This window comes from Naumovozyma dairenensis, chromosome 7 (genome assembly GCF_000227115.2).
Source record: "Naumovozyma dairenensis CBS 421 chromosome 7, complete genome".
Classification (NCBI taxonomy): domain Eukaryota; kingdom Fungi; phylum Ascomycota; class Saccharomycetes; order Saccharomycetales; family Saccharomycetaceae; genus Naumovozyma; species Naumovozyma dairenensis.
This window is the reverse complement of record NC_016485.2, coordinates 176,764-193,694: the sequence shown is the minus strand read 5'-3', so window position 1 is coordinate 193,694 and position 16,931 is coordinate 176,764. Positions and strand designations below refer to the sequence as shown.

General features: G+C 33.3%; 9 protein-coding genes across 9 annotated transcripts; 4 read left to right on the top strand and 5 right to left on the bottom strand.

The window, feature by feature from the left end:
- Positions 1–231: 231 nt before the first annotated feature.
- PHB1 (prohibitin subunit PHB1) lies at positions 232–1,122 on the bottom strand (the record flags this gene model as incomplete). Its single annotated transcript, XM_003671063.2, has 1 exon — positions 232–1,122. The coding sequence occupies one exon, from the start codon at positions 1,120–1,122 to the stop codon at positions 232–234; it is 891 nt and encodes a 296-aa protein (XP_003671111.2).
- Positions 1,123–1,392: 270 nt separating this feature from the next.
- PEX4 (E2 ubiquitin-protein ligase peroxin 4) lies at positions 1,393–1,884 on the top strand (the record flags this gene model as incomplete). The annotated part of the gene is made up of 1 exon (XM_003671062.2): positions 1,393–1,884. One exon carries the CDS (start codon positions 1,393–1,395, stop codon positions 1,882–1,884), a length of 492 nt encoding a protein of 163 aa, XP_003671110.2.
- A 318-nt stretch (positions 1,885–2,202) lies between these two features.
- On the top strand, positions 2,203–6,042 carry CAF130 (CCR4-NOT core subunit CAF130; the record flags this gene model as incomplete). The annotated part of the gene is made up of 1 exon (XM_003671061.2): positions 2,203–6,042. One exon carries the CDS (start codon positions 2,203–2,205, stop codon positions 6,040–6,042), a length of 3,840 nt encoding a protein of 1,279 aa, XP_003671109.2.
- Positions 6,043–6,392: 350 nt separating this feature from the next.
- Positions 6,393–7,157, top strand: PRE9 (proteasome core particle subunit alpha 3; the record flags this gene model as incomplete). The annotated part of the gene is made up of 1 exon (XM_003671060.2): positions 6,393–7,157. The coding sequence occupies one exon, from the start codon at positions 6,393–6,395 to the stop codon at positions 7,155–7,157; it is 765 nt and encodes a 254-aa protein (XP_003671108.2).
- A 1,361-nt stretch (positions 7,158–8,518) lies between these two features.
- On the top strand, positions 8,519–8,725 carry NDAI0G00880 (uncharacterized protein; the record flags this gene model as incomplete). Its single annotated transcript, XM_003671059.2, has 1 exon — positions 8,519–8,725. One exon carries the CDS (start codon positions 8,519–8,521, stop codon positions 8,723–8,725), a length of 207 nt encoding a protein of 68 aa, XP_003671107.2.
- Positions 8,726–9,298: 573 nt separating this feature from the next.
- On the bottom strand, positions 9,299–10,258 carry BNA6 (nicotinate-nucleotide diphosphorylase (carboxylating); the record flags this gene model as incomplete). The annotated part of the gene is made up of 1 exon (XM_003671058.2): positions 9,299–10,258. One exon carries the CDS (start codon positions 10,256–10,258, stop codon positions 9,299–9,301), a length of 960 nt encoding a protein of 319 aa, XP_003671106.2.
- A 401-nt stretch (positions 10,259–10,659) lies between these two features.
- On the bottom strand, positions 10,660–12,231 carry PBI1 (Pbi1p; the record flags this gene model as incomplete). Its single annotated transcript, XM_003671057.2, has 1 exon — positions 10,660–12,231. One exon carries the CDS (start codon positions 12,229–12,231, stop codon positions 10,660–10,662), a length of 1,572 nt encoding a protein of 523 aa, XP_003671105.2.
- A 1,130-nt stretch (positions 12,232–13,361) lies between these two features.
- On the bottom strand, positions 13,362–14,621 carry IDP3 (isocitrate dehydrogenase (NADP(+)) IDP3; the record flags this gene model as incomplete). The annotated part of the gene is made up of 1 exon (XM_003671056.2): positions 13,362–14,621. One exon carries the CDS (start codon positions 14,619–14,621, stop codon positions 13,362–13,364), a length of 1,260 nt encoding a protein of 419 aa, XP_003671104.2.
- Positions 14,622–15,046: 425 nt separating this feature from the next.
- PYP1 (putative phosphoric monoester hydrolase) lies at positions 15,047–15,793 on the bottom strand (the record flags this gene model as incomplete). Its single annotated transcript, XM_003671055.2, has 1 exon — positions 15,047–15,793. One exon carries the CDS (start codon positions 15,791–15,793, stop codon positions 15,047–15,049), a length of 747 nt encoding a protein of 248 aa, XP_003671103.2.
- Between the last annotated feature and the right edge of the window lie 1,138 nt (positions 15,794–16,931).

Here is a 16,931-nt window from a genome sequence, read left to right as displayed (position 1 = left end):
TTTTACAGAGATATGTGTAGGTTCCCCATTGTAGGGTTTCTAGATCAGAGTTACATATAAGCAATCATTTCATTTATATAAGATGAAAATCATAACATTCTTTGCGTAAAACATTAGAATTTAATTAATTTTTCTTCTTCTTGTTTTATTAAAATACTATTTTATATACATGGGAGGGGAACGAGAATAATGGCAATAATAACAAAAAAAAAATGAAGCTAGTTAGTTAGTTCAACGTCCGATATTTAATAGAAGAGAGTTTGGTGATGAATTACCACCATCAGTACCACTACCACTATGACGATTTTGTCCAGGTAAATAAGTAACATTTGGAGAATTAGCTAAAGTTTGAGCGATATCCTTAGAAGCTTCTAATCTTCTGATCAACAATAACCCATCCCCGACTTTAGCTAACGCTTTGGATATAAATTCTGCAGATTCAGCTTCACCTTCAGCTCTAATCACTGAGGCTTGTCTTTCTTGTTCAGCTTTTTCCACCAAGAATTTAGCTCTCTCAGCATCTTGTTGAGCAATTTGCTTTTGTTCAACAGCTTTAGTAAACTCAGGACCAAATGTCATATGAGTAATCGACACATCCTCTAATCTAAGACCAAATTCATTGGCCCTCATTGACAATTCACTCTTAATCCTTTGAGAAACAATTTCTCTTTGAGTAATTAACTCAGCAGCATCAAATTGGGCCACTATACTTTTCAAGACTTCATTACCAATAGATGGCAAAACCTTCTCATCATAATCCAACCCTAAATTCTGATAAATCTTGGGTAATTCATTAACATTAGGACGATGTAACACCCTTAAAGTCAATGAAACCATTTGTAAATCCTTAGTACCTGTATTAGTAGCAATACTCTTAGGTTTAGTTCTAACATCATAGATGACAGCTTTTTGTAACCATGGTACTAAGAAATGAGTACCTTCTCCAACTACAGTACTCTTAACACCAGATAATCTATCGAATATAACACCACGAGAACCACCTTTAACATCATACATGGAATAATCAACACCAGTGACTAATAACCCAATGGGTAAAGCCACTTTAGTTAGTAAGTTGAAAAACTTTTGAGTTTGTTGTGGATTGAAACCAGGTCCTGACATGATAGCGGTCACTTGGGTTCTTTTGTCTCTTCTCTTTTCTTTGGTTCTTTGTTGTAGTTCCCTTCTTTTTCGTTATTTGACCAATATGTATGTAAATTTCTTTAAAACCATTATAGTTCCTCTTCCCCCCCCCCCCCCCTCGGCGCACTGCACTATCTATAATCTACAACTAGAGTTGGAAGCAATGAGTAATGAGTATTGGAGAACAAGAACAACTTGATACGTAAGCAAATCCACGATTAACCCAGCCTATCGATAGAACGAGTAAGGATGTCTAGAATAATAAAAGAATATAAAACTATACAAAAACAATTGAATAACAATCGTAACAATCAAGATGATGAGTTCAATAACATCATAGTCTCATTAGCACCGATTGATCCCGACCAAGATCTCACCAAATGGGAAGCCGTAATCAAAGGTCCACAAGGGACACCTTATTACGGATTCAATTTCATTTTATATATAACTATCCCACAAGAATACCCCACTGTACCACCGTTTTTTGAATTCCAACCTCGCTCGATGCCCCATTGTAACGTGAATTACAACACGGGGGAGATATGTCTCGATATATTGAAACAAGATCATTGGACCCCCGTTTGGAATCTTATGAGTACGTTGAAGGCTATCTGGTTACTTTTAAAAGACCCGGTACCTGAAAGTCCATTGAATGTAGACTTGGCTAATTTATTGAGATTTGGAGATTTAAGCGCGTATAATGGGTTAATTAACTATTATTTAAATATCAATGTAGTATAAAATCTAAAAGTTTGCCACCGGATGATGCTCCATAACATAAAACACAGTGACTAGGAAAAATAGATCAAGCATCATTAGCTGCAGCAAATCATCAGGATTTATTAGACTTCCCACTTTCTTTTGTAAGCTACAGTGCAATATACCGATTGAACTGAAAAAACTTCGCTGTCGGTTCCATTAAGAACGAACCAATACTACAATAAGAAAATTTGTTTAGCATATCCAGAAAACCAGCTTAGAGCAACATAAATATAATATACATATTCAACTTTAATTTAATTCTCATTTTTTTTTCAATATCAATTGAAAATTATCATAATGGCAAAGAAAAAATCCAACTCGAAACCAAAATCACAATCTAAATCTACTATTCCTGATATGCATCAGCCTACATTTACCACCATTCAGACCGCTCCTGATACTAACCTAGAACCAGTGCGTGAACCTGAAGTTAAATTTAAAACTAGTGCTGATGATGATAGTAATTTTTACTCAGAGGAAGACGAGATTATGTTGACTCCAATGTCTGAATTGATACCGACAATATTCACCAATCACAAATTCAAGATATATAAACCAACCATTGAAAATTTACAAGATTTCCTAGAAGATGAACATTTTTTCTTAGAAATGAGGAAAATTAAGAAAGTTAAGAAATTCTCAATAATGTTAGAAACATTAGTTATTGCATATTTCACCACAAAATCAGGTCAATCGATCTTAAATTATTTATTTGATACCAAAAGGAAACCACCCACTGTCCAAAACAAAATCCTGAGGAAAACTTGGGAAGTCAATGAATTCTTATATTTTTGCTTTATTGATTTTTTAATACGGAATAAAAATAATGAAATAAATATCGATAAATTCAATGAGCCAGAAAATAAATTATCCATCAAATTCCTTTTAACGTTTCATCCATTGTCAAATATTGAAACACCAAGTATAATTCTTGATTCAAACTATAATATGTTAACTGATTACTTGGATGCCACCTCAAATTGGTTAATTCTACTGATTAAAATGACAATCCTCAACGTGGGGCCCTTTTTCTATAACACAATTATACGATATAATAGAATCCCTCAATTTAATGGGCATTTTCAATGGTATACTTCTTTACCAAATGACAAACCACTCTATATTAAAGAAAGCAGCAATAGTTGTAATACTAGTAGTAGCAATAAGATTCTTTCATCAGAATCCTTTATAGAAATAATCACTAGGAGTAATCATGATTTTGAAGATGACAAGAGTTTCAAAATGAGTAAGACTTCTAAACCTGTTGTGTTATGGGCAATTGAGGAAATTTTATCCAGATTATCGTTCAAAGACTCCAGTAGATATAAGAAAAATAATATAAATGGTAATGGCCAAAATTATCCTCAAATGGAAAGGGCTCAAAATCAGAGTGACATAAACTATCTTAATCGTAACGATGGTGCCGATGAATATGACGACGACTATTTACACAGGATAGATGACCTTAAAGACGGAGAGGAGAAAGTATATTCATTTGATCTTAATAATGATGGTTCCATCACAATGCCTGAAAATTTAATGTTAAATACCAAGAAAAGACACCAAATTTTGAATAAACTACTGAACTCTAATAGTTTCGATTCTTCCCCTTTACTAGAATTGCAATTCAAATTAATGCTTGGATTAGTAGATCCATTGTCACAACCTCCACCAAATGATAAACATATTATATCATTAGATTTATTATATCAATTGTTCATCGCCATATTATATCCAAATTTCGAAATTTTCCAAAATAATCTAGGATTTAATTGGAAGACTCACGTTTGTTTCCAAATGGTTAAAATAATAAATAATTGCATGGAAAAATTAAACTGTAATGATTTGCAGAAATTATATGATTTAACGGGGTTCCAAGGAGAAAATAACAAAGAAGAACTACTACAACAACAACAACAGCAACAACAACAACAACAACAAACGGATCGTTTTGTCGACGGCAATTGGAGATCAACTTTAGAACAATGGCTACCGCATGGATTAAACACGCAAGATTTGGAGTTATTATACATGGTAATGATCTTAGCTTCATACACATTGCAAAAACTAAACCACGAAATACCAATCCAATTGAATCCGTTTTTACCGACATTAATAAACCTATGGAAGAAATTGACCCTTATATTGGTATTAGGATTAGATATTGATCGATCAGAGGAAGCTCATGAAACATATAAGACACCATTATTAGTTAAGGCAACAATACGTGGGGCATCTGCATTACGATCAGTTGTTGCTACAATATTAAATAATTATATGGAGTATAATGATCATGATTTTAAACATGAAGCATTGAACACATTTATGTCTCCTCATGGGAGGAAACTATGTAATGGTGCACTATATTGTGATATTAAATTATTTGCCGCGTCTTTGTATGCGCTAGGGATGGATCTAATTGAGATAAGGAACCTGTTAAGTTATTTGGAACCTGGAGATAGATTTGATGAAGATATCAATTATATGTTTGAATATGAATATGATGATTATAACGCGGCTTTGAAAGAAAATCATGAGGATTTAGGTAAAACTCTAAAGTCAAATGATGATAATTCGGATATATATGTATTGAACGAAGTCAAATTGGATCGCTATCAAAGGAGATGTAATTGTATCTTTGAAGATGATAAAATTTTACAAGATGACGATGATGGTAACGGAGATGAACAACAAGGAGAACAAGAAGAACAAGAAGGAACACCGAAAAATGTGGCCTCTTTCCAAGATCCTCTAGGTAAACGGAATCTGGATTATGCGGTACGATCAAAGACAACTTTTGAATTTGATTACAGTGGAAAAGATTGGAGGGATATACCGCGTGGATTCAATATATATTACTCAACGTCTTATTCTTTCATAGATGACTCATCCTTAGATACAATGATCAATCTGACGAGTAAGGCATCGACCCAGAAATTAAATCATGATGACTCTATACAACTGTTGCAATTATTGGCTTCCTCAATTAAAGAAGAACAAAATGATATGATAATGAAAGATCTGTTGAAGGGGAAGGACCAACTGCATTCGAATATTATCAATCCTCTCGTTAATTCCAAAGAAGAAAAGGAAAGATCCACTGTCGTAGCTACACCAGACGACATATTTGATTATTGGTTTGATAAAGATGTTTTCGTTGAAATGTTACATTTTAATGAAGAACTATCATGGAGATTGATGGATGAAATGTTAATGTGTAATGGGTACCGTCGTGTCTTAATTTGGTACATTACACATATGAAGTTAAATCATTCTTTAATTCAATATATTTTTGAATTACTTATGGGATTACGCGGGTCCCCATTTGCTAACAATAATGAATGTAAAAATGAACTATTACATGAATTAATGTTAGGAAAGAAAATTGTGGATAATCATACTTACCCATTTTCAAGACAAGGTCCATTAATTCTATCTGATATTGAAACGAAAATGTTATTACAAGAGTTTTTCTCAAATGCAGCAATCTATTTTGATAATGATTTAGCAACTAATGAAGGAGATGGGCAACTTGAGCATACCACTGAAGATATCTCTATCAATTCTGATGAGATTGAAAACAATGAGAATCATGGTGTTTCGATGTATTCCATGGGATTAATGAAATTGATCTGCATAATGGTAAGTTCATTAATTGAAAATAAAAAGTTTGATTTTACAAAATCAGATTGTAATTTTGAATTGCAAACCCTATTAATGAATTGGATTGGCATATTAAAGGAGGCAAAAGAATTATTTTTCAAATTGAAGTCTGATATTGAAGAAACTTCTGAATCCACTGATGGTGGCGATGATGACGACTTTGAATCGATAGATTCCAGGAAAAGTTCCGAATCTAATGGAAAATGGGAAGGTTCAAGAATAGGGAAGATGAATGACTTTAATAAAAGATTACTTAGACTATTAGCACCTATACATTCCGGTGACACAGATTTAAACTCTGATACGGTAACTACACCATTTAGAGGATTACTCAAAAACTACTCGTTTACTTCCAAACCAAAGAAAGTAGCTGGTCGGAAAGTTGTATACACGGATGATGAAATTTTACCACTACCGAAAGTTGGACATAGTCTTATAGCCGAAGAAGAAGAAGAAAAAGCTAAGATAAATTGATATTATGTACTCCAATACTGTAACCATATAAAAACATCGAGCTTCATGTTTTAATGCGTAGCTAATATACTTATTTGCTATTTTGTAAAAGTGTACTCTATAACTTCAATTAGCGGCACGTGATCGGATACTCATTTTTAAAGGATTCCGTGAAATTATCAACTAGGCAGAAAAATTAAAGGCCTTTAAGCGTATTAGTGTTTTTATTATGGGTGGCAAAAGAATGTAAGAACTTCAGTTATTTCCTGTAGAATTACTACTACCAGAACCTCAATTGATACGTAAATTTATCATTTTATATCCAGTAGGTTAACGACGAAAAGAAAAGAAAAAGAAAACATTGAAACAAAATGGGATCTAGAAGATACGATTCAAGAACTACAATTTTTTCACCGGAAGGTAGATTATACCAAGTGGAATATGCATTAGAATCCATTTCACATGCAGGTACAGGAATTGGTATTATGGTTCCTGATGGTATTGTTCTTGCTGCTGAACGTAAAGTTACCAGTACATTATTAGAACAAGATACATCCATTGAAAAATTATATAAATTAAATGATAAGATTACAGTTGCTGTAGCAGGGTTAACAGCAGATGCCGAAATTTTAATAAATACTGCTAGAATTCATGCACAAAATTACTTAAAAACTTATAATGAAGATATACCAGTGGAAATTCTTGTAAGAAGATTGAGTGATATAAAACAAGGATATACACAACATGGTGGATTAAGACCATTTGGTGTTTCATTTATTTATGCTGGGTATGATGATAGATATGGATACCAATTATATACTTCGAATCCATCAGGGAATTATACTGGTTGGAAAGCCATTAGCGTTGGTGCCAATACATCTGCAGCTCAAACGCTATTACAGATGGATTACAAGGACGATATGAGATTGGATGAAGCCATTGAATTAGCTTTGAAGACATTATCGAAGACTACAGATAGTAGTTCATTGACTTATGATAAACTAGAGTTTGCCACTATCAAGAAAGGTAAGAATGATGGAGAAGTTTATCAAAAGATTTATAAACCAGATGAAATTAAAGAACTATTAATAAAGACTGGTGTTACGAAGAAGAAGGACGATGAAACTGAAGAGTAAAGTGTTGAAAGTTAGAAAACAAAGAGATGCTAGGGTGGAAGGAAAAGAATGAATAAAGAAATATATTACATCTAATTTCCTTTCGTTTTATACCTGTCAAAAATCAGTGTTATTATCTCGGTATATATTAAAAATAAGTATTTTACAGAAACCAAATTAGGCGAAACAAACAAACAATAAAAAAAGTAATAATAAAGACGGGTATGGGTTCTACGTAGGTTCAATATAAAATCAGAATTACGAAGTTAAGAGCGGACAAGTGCTTAAAAAGAGGATCTACAATCTAATCATAAATAGAAACTATCATGTAACCATCCGTACGTCTGGAACACCTGTGCCCATTCAGTTCTAGCTAAATTTTGATGCCATTGTAGTGTTTTTAAGAAACTAACTGTACACGAGTGTCTTGATCGAGCCTTTAGTTGTAAATACGTTTAGTCTTGATGAAGCACCCGTACCAAGAGGGAGTGTTTCAAATGAAGAGCAATGGGATGTAGATGGAAGAAAACCCAGTCATTAGCCTCCTTCTTTTCATAGACAAATGATATGCCGGCCCAGAGTCTTTTCTTTCTCTGTCCCAAAAATATGTATGTACATAACGGTATATGCGTACTTACTTTAAGGCATTGGTGGCAAACACAGGGGAGAAATATAAAGGAAAACTAGCTTGTTCTTAACTATGTACGTAGGTAGACCACATTAGCAGAAGTATCCCTATTCATATCATTTGGTTGTAATTACACGTCGCTTATTAAGGAGGTGCGATGTCCGTTACTACACTGTCTATTTCGTAACTGTTTGGTCGGTGGCTCATTCGTTATTTAGAAGTCCCTATGAATAGGATAGGTGGTCATAGAGATAGTCATTTCTTACACCAACTACAATAGAAGCTACTCTCTCTAAAAGGAAGCTTCGGATATCGATTGGCGGTGGTGATGTTGTATGCAAAAACACGTCTAGTAAGATAAGACAACGGTCCTGCAAAAGGTTTCATTCGGAAAGAAACAGAGAAGAAGAGTGATAAGTTAAGAATAACGATATCGTAATCGCAATAAAAAGTATTGGCACTCTCAGTAGGAGGGGCTTTTCCATTCTTTGACTTCTATTTTTAAACTCCGTGCCTCCATTGTTAAAGAACAGTAATACCGATTTTTCATTTGAATACCTACATTGTTGGGCGAAATAATGATATAATTTTCTCCTTTTCTTGAGATATATAAATTCAAGGTACTTTTTCAATTATATTTCATTCAGTACTTCAGGACTTGCCCGAATCTCCCAATTCTTACTTCATTTAGTTACTTCTTCACGGAAATTCTTTTACAAAATCAGTTAGTCAAGAAGAAAATCTAAGTGAAATTATGAAATTGTCCAGTATTATACTATCCGCTGCTACTATTGTTGGTATTGCAAGCGCACAAACTAGTGGTTCAAACAATACAGGTGGTGCTGCCGGTTCAAATACAAGTAATGCAGCTGCTCCACGTGTAGGCGGTGTTGCTAGTAATGCTGTCTATGCAGGTTCCGTAGGTGTTGTCATTGCTGCTGCTGCCGCCGTATTATTCTGATCTGGTTCCCTATGGTCCCCAGAAATAAATTAAAAAAATGTCAATAATAATATATTTTCTCAGTCGTTCTTTCAACAAACTTTTTATGTTTTCCTTTCTATTACGCTTTTACTGTTTACGTTCTTTTTAATTAGAAGATTGATATACTTTAAGGTTGCTGATACGGTCTCATGCCAATCATACCAACCGACACTATTACATCATCTTTTTATAACCTTTTAATGATTCTCCAACTATCTTAAATAATAATATTCGTACCAATAATACAAATAATAATATTCGTACCAATAATACAAATAATAATAAATCAAGTTTTGTTCTTTATCCCATTTCATTTCTTCTTCAATAAGTAGATTTATTATGTATCAATCGCACCTTCATTGCTGGTATAGTACAATTAAGGTAGAAATTAGAAGGCTTAATAAAGTATGTAGAAGTAATTACTTAGGACTATATGCTTTTAGTTTCTATAATAGCAATAAACAAAATCTCTTGTTAAAAATATAATATACATATGTACATGTGGCCTCCGTTGTAAGGCTTATTAAAATTATAGATAGCGTTTTAGTACAATTATATGTCACTAAGCTTTAAAGAAAAATCAATTGCCTTTGTACCTTTATGGATACTACTTGTACTGTAAATATCAATATCATTACAAAAATATTCTTCAATTGTATTCAATTTTAGATCACCACTACATTCTAAGAAAACCTTTCCCTTTTGAGACCATTTTTCCTTTAAATGACGTGCACATATTTTCAACTCTTCACTTGAAAAATTATCTAACATAATAATATCTGCACCTGCTTCAATGGCTTCATTGGCTTCAATTTCAGATCGACATTCAACTTCAATCTTAAGAGCAAATCCACATACATTCCTGGCATCCTTTATTGCTTCAGTAATGGACCCTCTAGACCAAATATGATTATCCTTCAACATAACCATAGAAGATAAATCATATCGATGCGTATCACATCCTCCAACCAACATGCAATATTTTTCCAATCTCCGTAGACCTGGTGTTGTCTTTCTTGTTCCAGCAATAATACCTTTATAACCGACTTTGCGTGCTGCTGAAACGAAGTTCCATGACATAGTGGCCACACCAGATGCTCTACTTAACACATTCAAAGCAGTTCTCTCTGCCAATAGAATATTCCTAGCATTCCCCTTCACAAATGCAACTGGTAATTTCCCCTCTGTACTCTGGACAGATGGTGTTAGAAAGGAACCTTCCTCATATAACCACTTAAATTGAACCTCACAATGTTTAAAAATTTCATTGACAAAGGGAATACCAGCAATTAGTCCATCTTCCTTCATGTATAACGTGGCAGTCTTTGAATGGTCACCGACAACAAATCCACCATAATCAAATGAAGGAACATCTTCTTCTAACCAATTAGCTACGTCTTTTTTCCAAGCCCCATTAATTGGTAATAAATTCTCAAATTTATTCCGCGGTTGTTCTTCTCCAAAGAGTTCTTCTTTGGTAGTAGACTTCGATTCAGGAGCTTCGCAATACATAGGAACTATATAACTGTTTTTCCTGTGCAAAGGTGTTTCTTTAACAAGACAGTGGGGAGCCAAATTGAGTCGTTTGGGCCGTCTATTTCTTGTCCTATCTTGAGTACCCTTTAACCTTATATATGTTCAAGTTTTCAGTCGTCGGCATTTTCTGTGTCATCTTTACTCCGTTTGGTAATCTGCCATTATATCTGACTTCGTTCCCATTTACAAGAAATGTGTGACACTGTTCTTTTCTTCCCTGGCACAAAGAAATTTATTGGAACTTCTTTTGATATTACATATGAAAAACAACCAAGAAGTTGAATATGAATATAGGCTTTCTATTTTTTTTTGCAAACTAATTAGGTATTATAAAATTGTTGTTGTTTAAGAGTTCTTTACATAGTTTTCTATTTCATTCATTCTTCAATGAAAGTTTGAAAACATTCCACAAATGTTTCCATACTATAACCATCAGGGTAATGAATACAGACATTAAGTCCTGTTTCCTCACAAATGGCAAATGATACAGACATGAATTCATTACCGCTTAAAGTTCTTGTAAAATTTGGATTCGTTAATGTGAAAGCTTTATTATTATTATCATTTTCTCCTAACATGATTTCCGTGGTATCATTAATTTGAATAATTTTGGAATTTTGCCCTAACACTTCATCATGATCAAATTTCATTCTTTTAATATCATCATCATTAAAATTGAATTTTTCCCATATTTTCAATCTCTCCAAAATAACATTTTCAATGAATTCCGTCACTTGCTTAAATTGATATTCTAACAATTTTTCATTAAATTCTAAATCATTCTCATCAGGTATACTAGAATCCTTATACCCATTATATTTGAAATTTCTATCATCAATCAAAGATAAAGGACAATCAATTTTTACATCTTTATAAAAAAGACCAAAATTCTTAGCACCATCAATATAATTCCTCAAATTAATCGGTATAGAGAAAATAATATTCCCACTGTAATTTTTAATGGATGGCTTAAGACAAATCATAACTATACCACAAATAAAGCTTCTCAAACAAATCTCATCCTGTTTCATCATCCCTTTCAAATAATTATAACGTGTTGGTGAAACAGTTCCGAATACTGTCGTACCACATAATGATGACGTTATACCTAACATATCTAAATAATTATGAGTTTGATATTCTTTTAATTGACTCGTTATATCATTTTTAGTATGAGAGTTACTACCATTAAACAAATCGATTGGTTTTTTGATTGTGTTTGAATAAATGGTTTTGAAGAACGATTTAGTTTGTAAATTAAATAAATCCGGTGTCATTGCAGGTAAATGTAATTTTGGATTATCAAAAATTGATCTTGGGAATTCTTCAAAATTTGGTACAAAATTTTTGTCTGAAACGTTTATTTTGAAAACTACATCTAAAGGTTTTGAATTACTTTTCGAGAATGTATTTGTTAGGAAATAATCATTCAATTCGTCAAAAAATAATTTGTGGAAATTAGCTGCTGAAAATATATCAAATAACATATCAAACCCATGGAATATGATCATTGTTTCATCAATAATATAAAGTTTCCATAAGGGTTTATTTAATTCAAACTTCTCCTTATTGAAAATATGACGTAAAAGGTATGGTGGAGCACCTGAATGGCAATTGATTTGTTCATCTTTGTATGTATCAAATGTAATTACACTTATAACATCTTCTGGTTTAATTTTCGTTAATATTTGGAACTCATAATTTTCATTAATTGTTGAATAAAGCTCAATGTGTTTCTTAATTAATCTCTCTAAGACTCTTGTAACAATTCCAATGTTCAATCTTATATCTTTTGTGGCAAGTAAAGTGGCAGCGTCTGACAAGGTGGAATCCGAACTACTGCCAACTTTGGAAACGTACCTTGCTGTATATGAAATACCGTTTCTTTTGGAGTCTAAGGTTTGACTCAGGACTTTTTTTTCAAAACTTGATAAAGCTCTTATCGACATTATTGTTGCTGTTATTTTTGTTAATTATTTTGTGGTTATTTTTTTCTTCTTGTTTTTGGGTCTTGGGAAATGGGAAGTGTACAAGGAGGGATTTTTATTTGTTTTCTTCGAACCACAATTGTTTTTTTTGGAGTTTATTTATATGAGTACGTACAACTTTGTGATAATACGATGCAAGCAATGGATAAAGACTAAGCCGCCTTTTTTCCTTGTTGAGTTTCTTTGTTGTATTACACTTACGTATGTTTCAGGATAAAGTCTCTTTACAGTCAAAGATATCGAGAAATGGAGAGAGAAAGAACAACCCCTCTTTGAAGTAATGTTATACTTTCCAGGACTTACTGTCGTTGATTGACAATTTCTGTCGTTTATCATGTGTCGCTCTACGAAAACAGCGCAGAGACAAAAAATTAGGGATGATATAAAACGACGAAGTACGAGTTGAATTGTTGCAATACAGTTGAATTGTCATAGCATTAACCATTTTTGTTGACTTACTTAGTTAGGTATTGGTTAATTACCCCATGCCAAGAAAGAACGATTCAATCATCACGACAATACGTACGAATGTACGTACGTATGTTCTGGGGAAGTAACTGATGTGCATATGCCCCACGTATAAGTGAATATTGCTCTTAAACGATTTCAGAAGAGATTCCACTTGCTCGTAAAGGTAGAAAACGTATTACGTATACTTCTTTTAGTAAACGAGGACCATGTAGCTGCCTAATCAATTAAGTAATTAATCAACCAATCGTAACTTTTTTAGGAATTGCAATCCCCCTCCCTTGGAACTAGATGTACGTACGTACTTACGTAGTTACTGTTGTTGTGACGGTTTCCCATCTTTTATGGAGTGGGTACTTGCCATATCCACGTGTATTGAATGAGAAATATATATAAATATCAATTATATTACTTAATATTTATTTATCGTTTTAGTTAATGCTATTGTTGATAGCAACAGCCAAAAACTGTACGTAGATGTAACTAACAGAAAAGATTTCGTAAAATATTTAAAATGAATGAATATTGATATTTATTTTCTTTCGTGTAAGAATATATAATTATAAAGTTTGCTTAAAAAGTGGCAGAAAGAGAGAGAGAAAGAGTGTGTGTCTCTTTAATAATTAAAGTTTGCATCTATGATGATTATGGTATGTCTTGGAGATATATTTATTCAATCTTTTTTGAACCGCATATATGAATTCCTCAGTAGTGACATAATTTGGTTGGCCTAATAATGAAGCCAAATCTTTAGTCATTTTATTATCAATTTGAACAGTATCAATAGTAGCTTTTTGTAATAACTCACCAAATTTAACAACATCTGGAGTTCCATCCATTTCCCCCTTTTGAATGATTCCACTGGTCCATGCAAAGATAGATGCAATAGAGTTCGTGGAGGTGGGTTTACCTTGTTGATATTGTCTATAATGTCTTGTTACAGTACCATGTGCTGCCTCACTTTGGAAAGTTTTACCATCTGGAGTTATCAATTGCGAAGTCATCAGCCCCAATGAACCGAATCCTTGAGCAACGATATCTGATTGTACGTCACCATCATAATTCTTCATAGCAATGATAAATCCACCTTTAGATTTTAACATTTGAGCTACCATATCATCAATTAGACGATGTTCATAGGTTAGTCCTAATTTCTCAAATTTTTCTTTGAATTCATTTTGATACATGTCATCGAAAATTGATTTGAATCTACCATCGTATTTTTTCAAAATAGTATTCTTAGTTGCTAAAAATAATGGTAATTTCCTTTTTAAAGCCATTATAAAGGATGCTTTGGCGAATCCTTTTATGGAATCTACTGTATTATACATAACCATTGCGATACCACCAGTACCATCATTAGGGAAACTAAACACATTTATAATCTTTGAATCTTCCTTGTCGGCTTTGTCTTGAATCAACAATTTGATATCCTTATTAGGAGGAATTTCTAAATCAGTAGCTTTATATTGATCACCATAAGCATGTCTTCCAATAATGATTGGTTTCTCCCAGTTAGAGACCAACCTTGGAATCTTCGGAATGATAATCGGTTCTCTAAATACAGTTCCCCCAAGGATATTTCTAATGGTCCCATTTGGTGATTTCCACATTTTTTTCAAATTGAATTCTTTTACTCTTGCCTCATCTGGTGTAATGGTTGCACATTTCACACCGACTCCATGTTTCAAAGTTGCGTTTGCAGCATCGATGGTTACTTGATCATTAGTAGCGTCACGGTTTTGAATGGAAAGATCGAAATATTTGATATCAATTTGTAAATATGGTAATATTAATTTTTCTTTGATTAGATGCCATATGATACGAGTCATTTCATCTCCATCCATCTCCACAATTGGAGTTTTAACTTGGATTTTAGACATTATTATTTAGGTACTTCCCTTTTCAAATTACAAGGGATCTGGTAAGGTTCGATGTTCGATCGATGTGTACTATTATACTTGATTTGAGAAACGTGAAGCAGTTAGAAGTACTGGTTTTTTTATATATTTTTCATCATTTCCACCTATCATCATCTCATTTTAGTTGAAATGTTATAAAATATACCGTTCCGCTTTTCTTGCAAGAGAGAGTTAGCCTGTTGTTAACAACAAAAAAGATACATACTTTTATTTCTAAAGAAACTAGATAAAATTTTAATATCAGATTGTATGAAGAAGAGGGGTTGGTAAAATTATGATTTTATTTGTTTCGATCTATAAAAAAAAAGCTTTCTTTTGTATATAGTCTATAAAAAAATGTTGTATGTGTTAAAAAAAGTTCATTGTCATTCGGTTCTAGGCAGGCATTAATTCTCCATTAATTCAGTGACAGTCTTCTTACCATCCAAAACATCTTTCATACTAGCCAAAATATCTGCATAAGTATCGAATTCATGGAATGGGACATTTTGTCTCTTACAGAAAGTGACCAAATCTTTACCTCTCTTGGCGAACAACAAATCACATTCCTTAGCGGCACTTAAATCAGAAATACCATCACCACAATAAAAGTAAGTTGGTCTAGTTTCACCTTGTTTCAATCCAGATTCAAATTTCTTCTTATAATCATCAATAGTAATTGATTTATCATGACCGAATGGAGTTTCATCTTTGTAAATAACCTTCCATTGATTTTGCTCATCGACTTCGACTTCATTGGATTCGATATCGATCTTATCAATAGAATCAGCACCAAGTAATCTAGACAACAAATCCTTAATAATTGGTCTCATCCCACTAGACACGACCACGATAGGGACATTATTTTGTTGAGCCCATTCAAAGGTATCTTTGAAACCTGGGTCTAATTGGATCTTAGTTTCCAAAATCTTCTTACATTCTTCTAATGGAGTTTGAATGGAATCAATCATGGCAGTGAATCCATCTCTGAATGATTTGGAACCATCAAGGACACCTTCGAAGATCTTAGCACGAGCTTCCTTACCGAACCCATAATGGTCAGTAAGGTAATCGTTGGAATCTTGCCAGGTGACTGTTCCGTCGAAATCGGTGAAGATGACTGCTTTAACCATTTTGCTGTTTGTGTTTGTCATTGTAATGGACTATTGGTATATTGGTGGTTGAGTCTCTGTCTATATCATTCTTCCACAGTCATCTTGTACATATGTATTGGCACTCTTGTCATTATCATCAATATATTAGATAAGAATGTGTCAAAAAATTTTCAGTTTCTCGAAGAATTATTTATTATTTCGCTCCCATCAGGATTCGAAGCAACAAGGCAAGGGAAGAGGAATTGAGAGATGGATTACAAGGACTCGAGTTAACATTGAACGTTACTTCTAACTGCTCATAACGACGGCGGTTAATTAACCTATGACTCCATGTATTTATGTATATTTGGCCTGGTCTGGCCTGGTCATCCGACTGTCGAACGATAAGGTGCATTTGTTTAAGAAGTTTCTGCTGTATACGTAGAAAGAACTACTCGTGAAAATGACGAATCTTCATTATTTTCGTAATCTTTCTGTTGTACGTCCCAGTACATGCAATATTCACTATTTCTATGCTATTATCAACGTACGTATATGTATATATGGTACTTGTATTGTTTCAAAAAAATATTCATCTCTCGTTGGGTTCATATTGGGGTCTGTATCACGAACTGTAGCAACTCTCAAATTGACGTAACTTTTTATATACACTTTATGGGTTACTGAAGGTAGTGTGGTGTTGTCCTTTATGATGCACATATTTCCCAAGATATGCCTTTGGTATATATGAATTGAGTGTTTCAATGCCATTGCAGTTAGTGGGGTCGAGAAATTCTATATGATACTTCTATTATCTCAAAAGAAGCCTTTCACATCCTCCTGATTGTCGAGTTCAATACTTCTTCAGCACATAGAGATTCTTCCAAGATTGAATCCATTCACGTGTGACGATGTTTTACCTGTGATTCTGTTGTAACATACGACAGAAGCAGAAACCACTTTTAGCACAACATCTTCACCACAGGTACAACTACAACTACAACTACAACTACAACTACAACTCACAACATGTCCCTGCAGTTGGCAAAACATATAAAGGAAAGGCATGAAATAGATCATGAGTTGAGTAGATGGTCCCTTTACACTTAGTTCATATAATCTTATATATCATGTAGATGCTTCACGTATAGCTATTTTCCGAGAGCTATTACTATCACATACTACCTATCATTATATT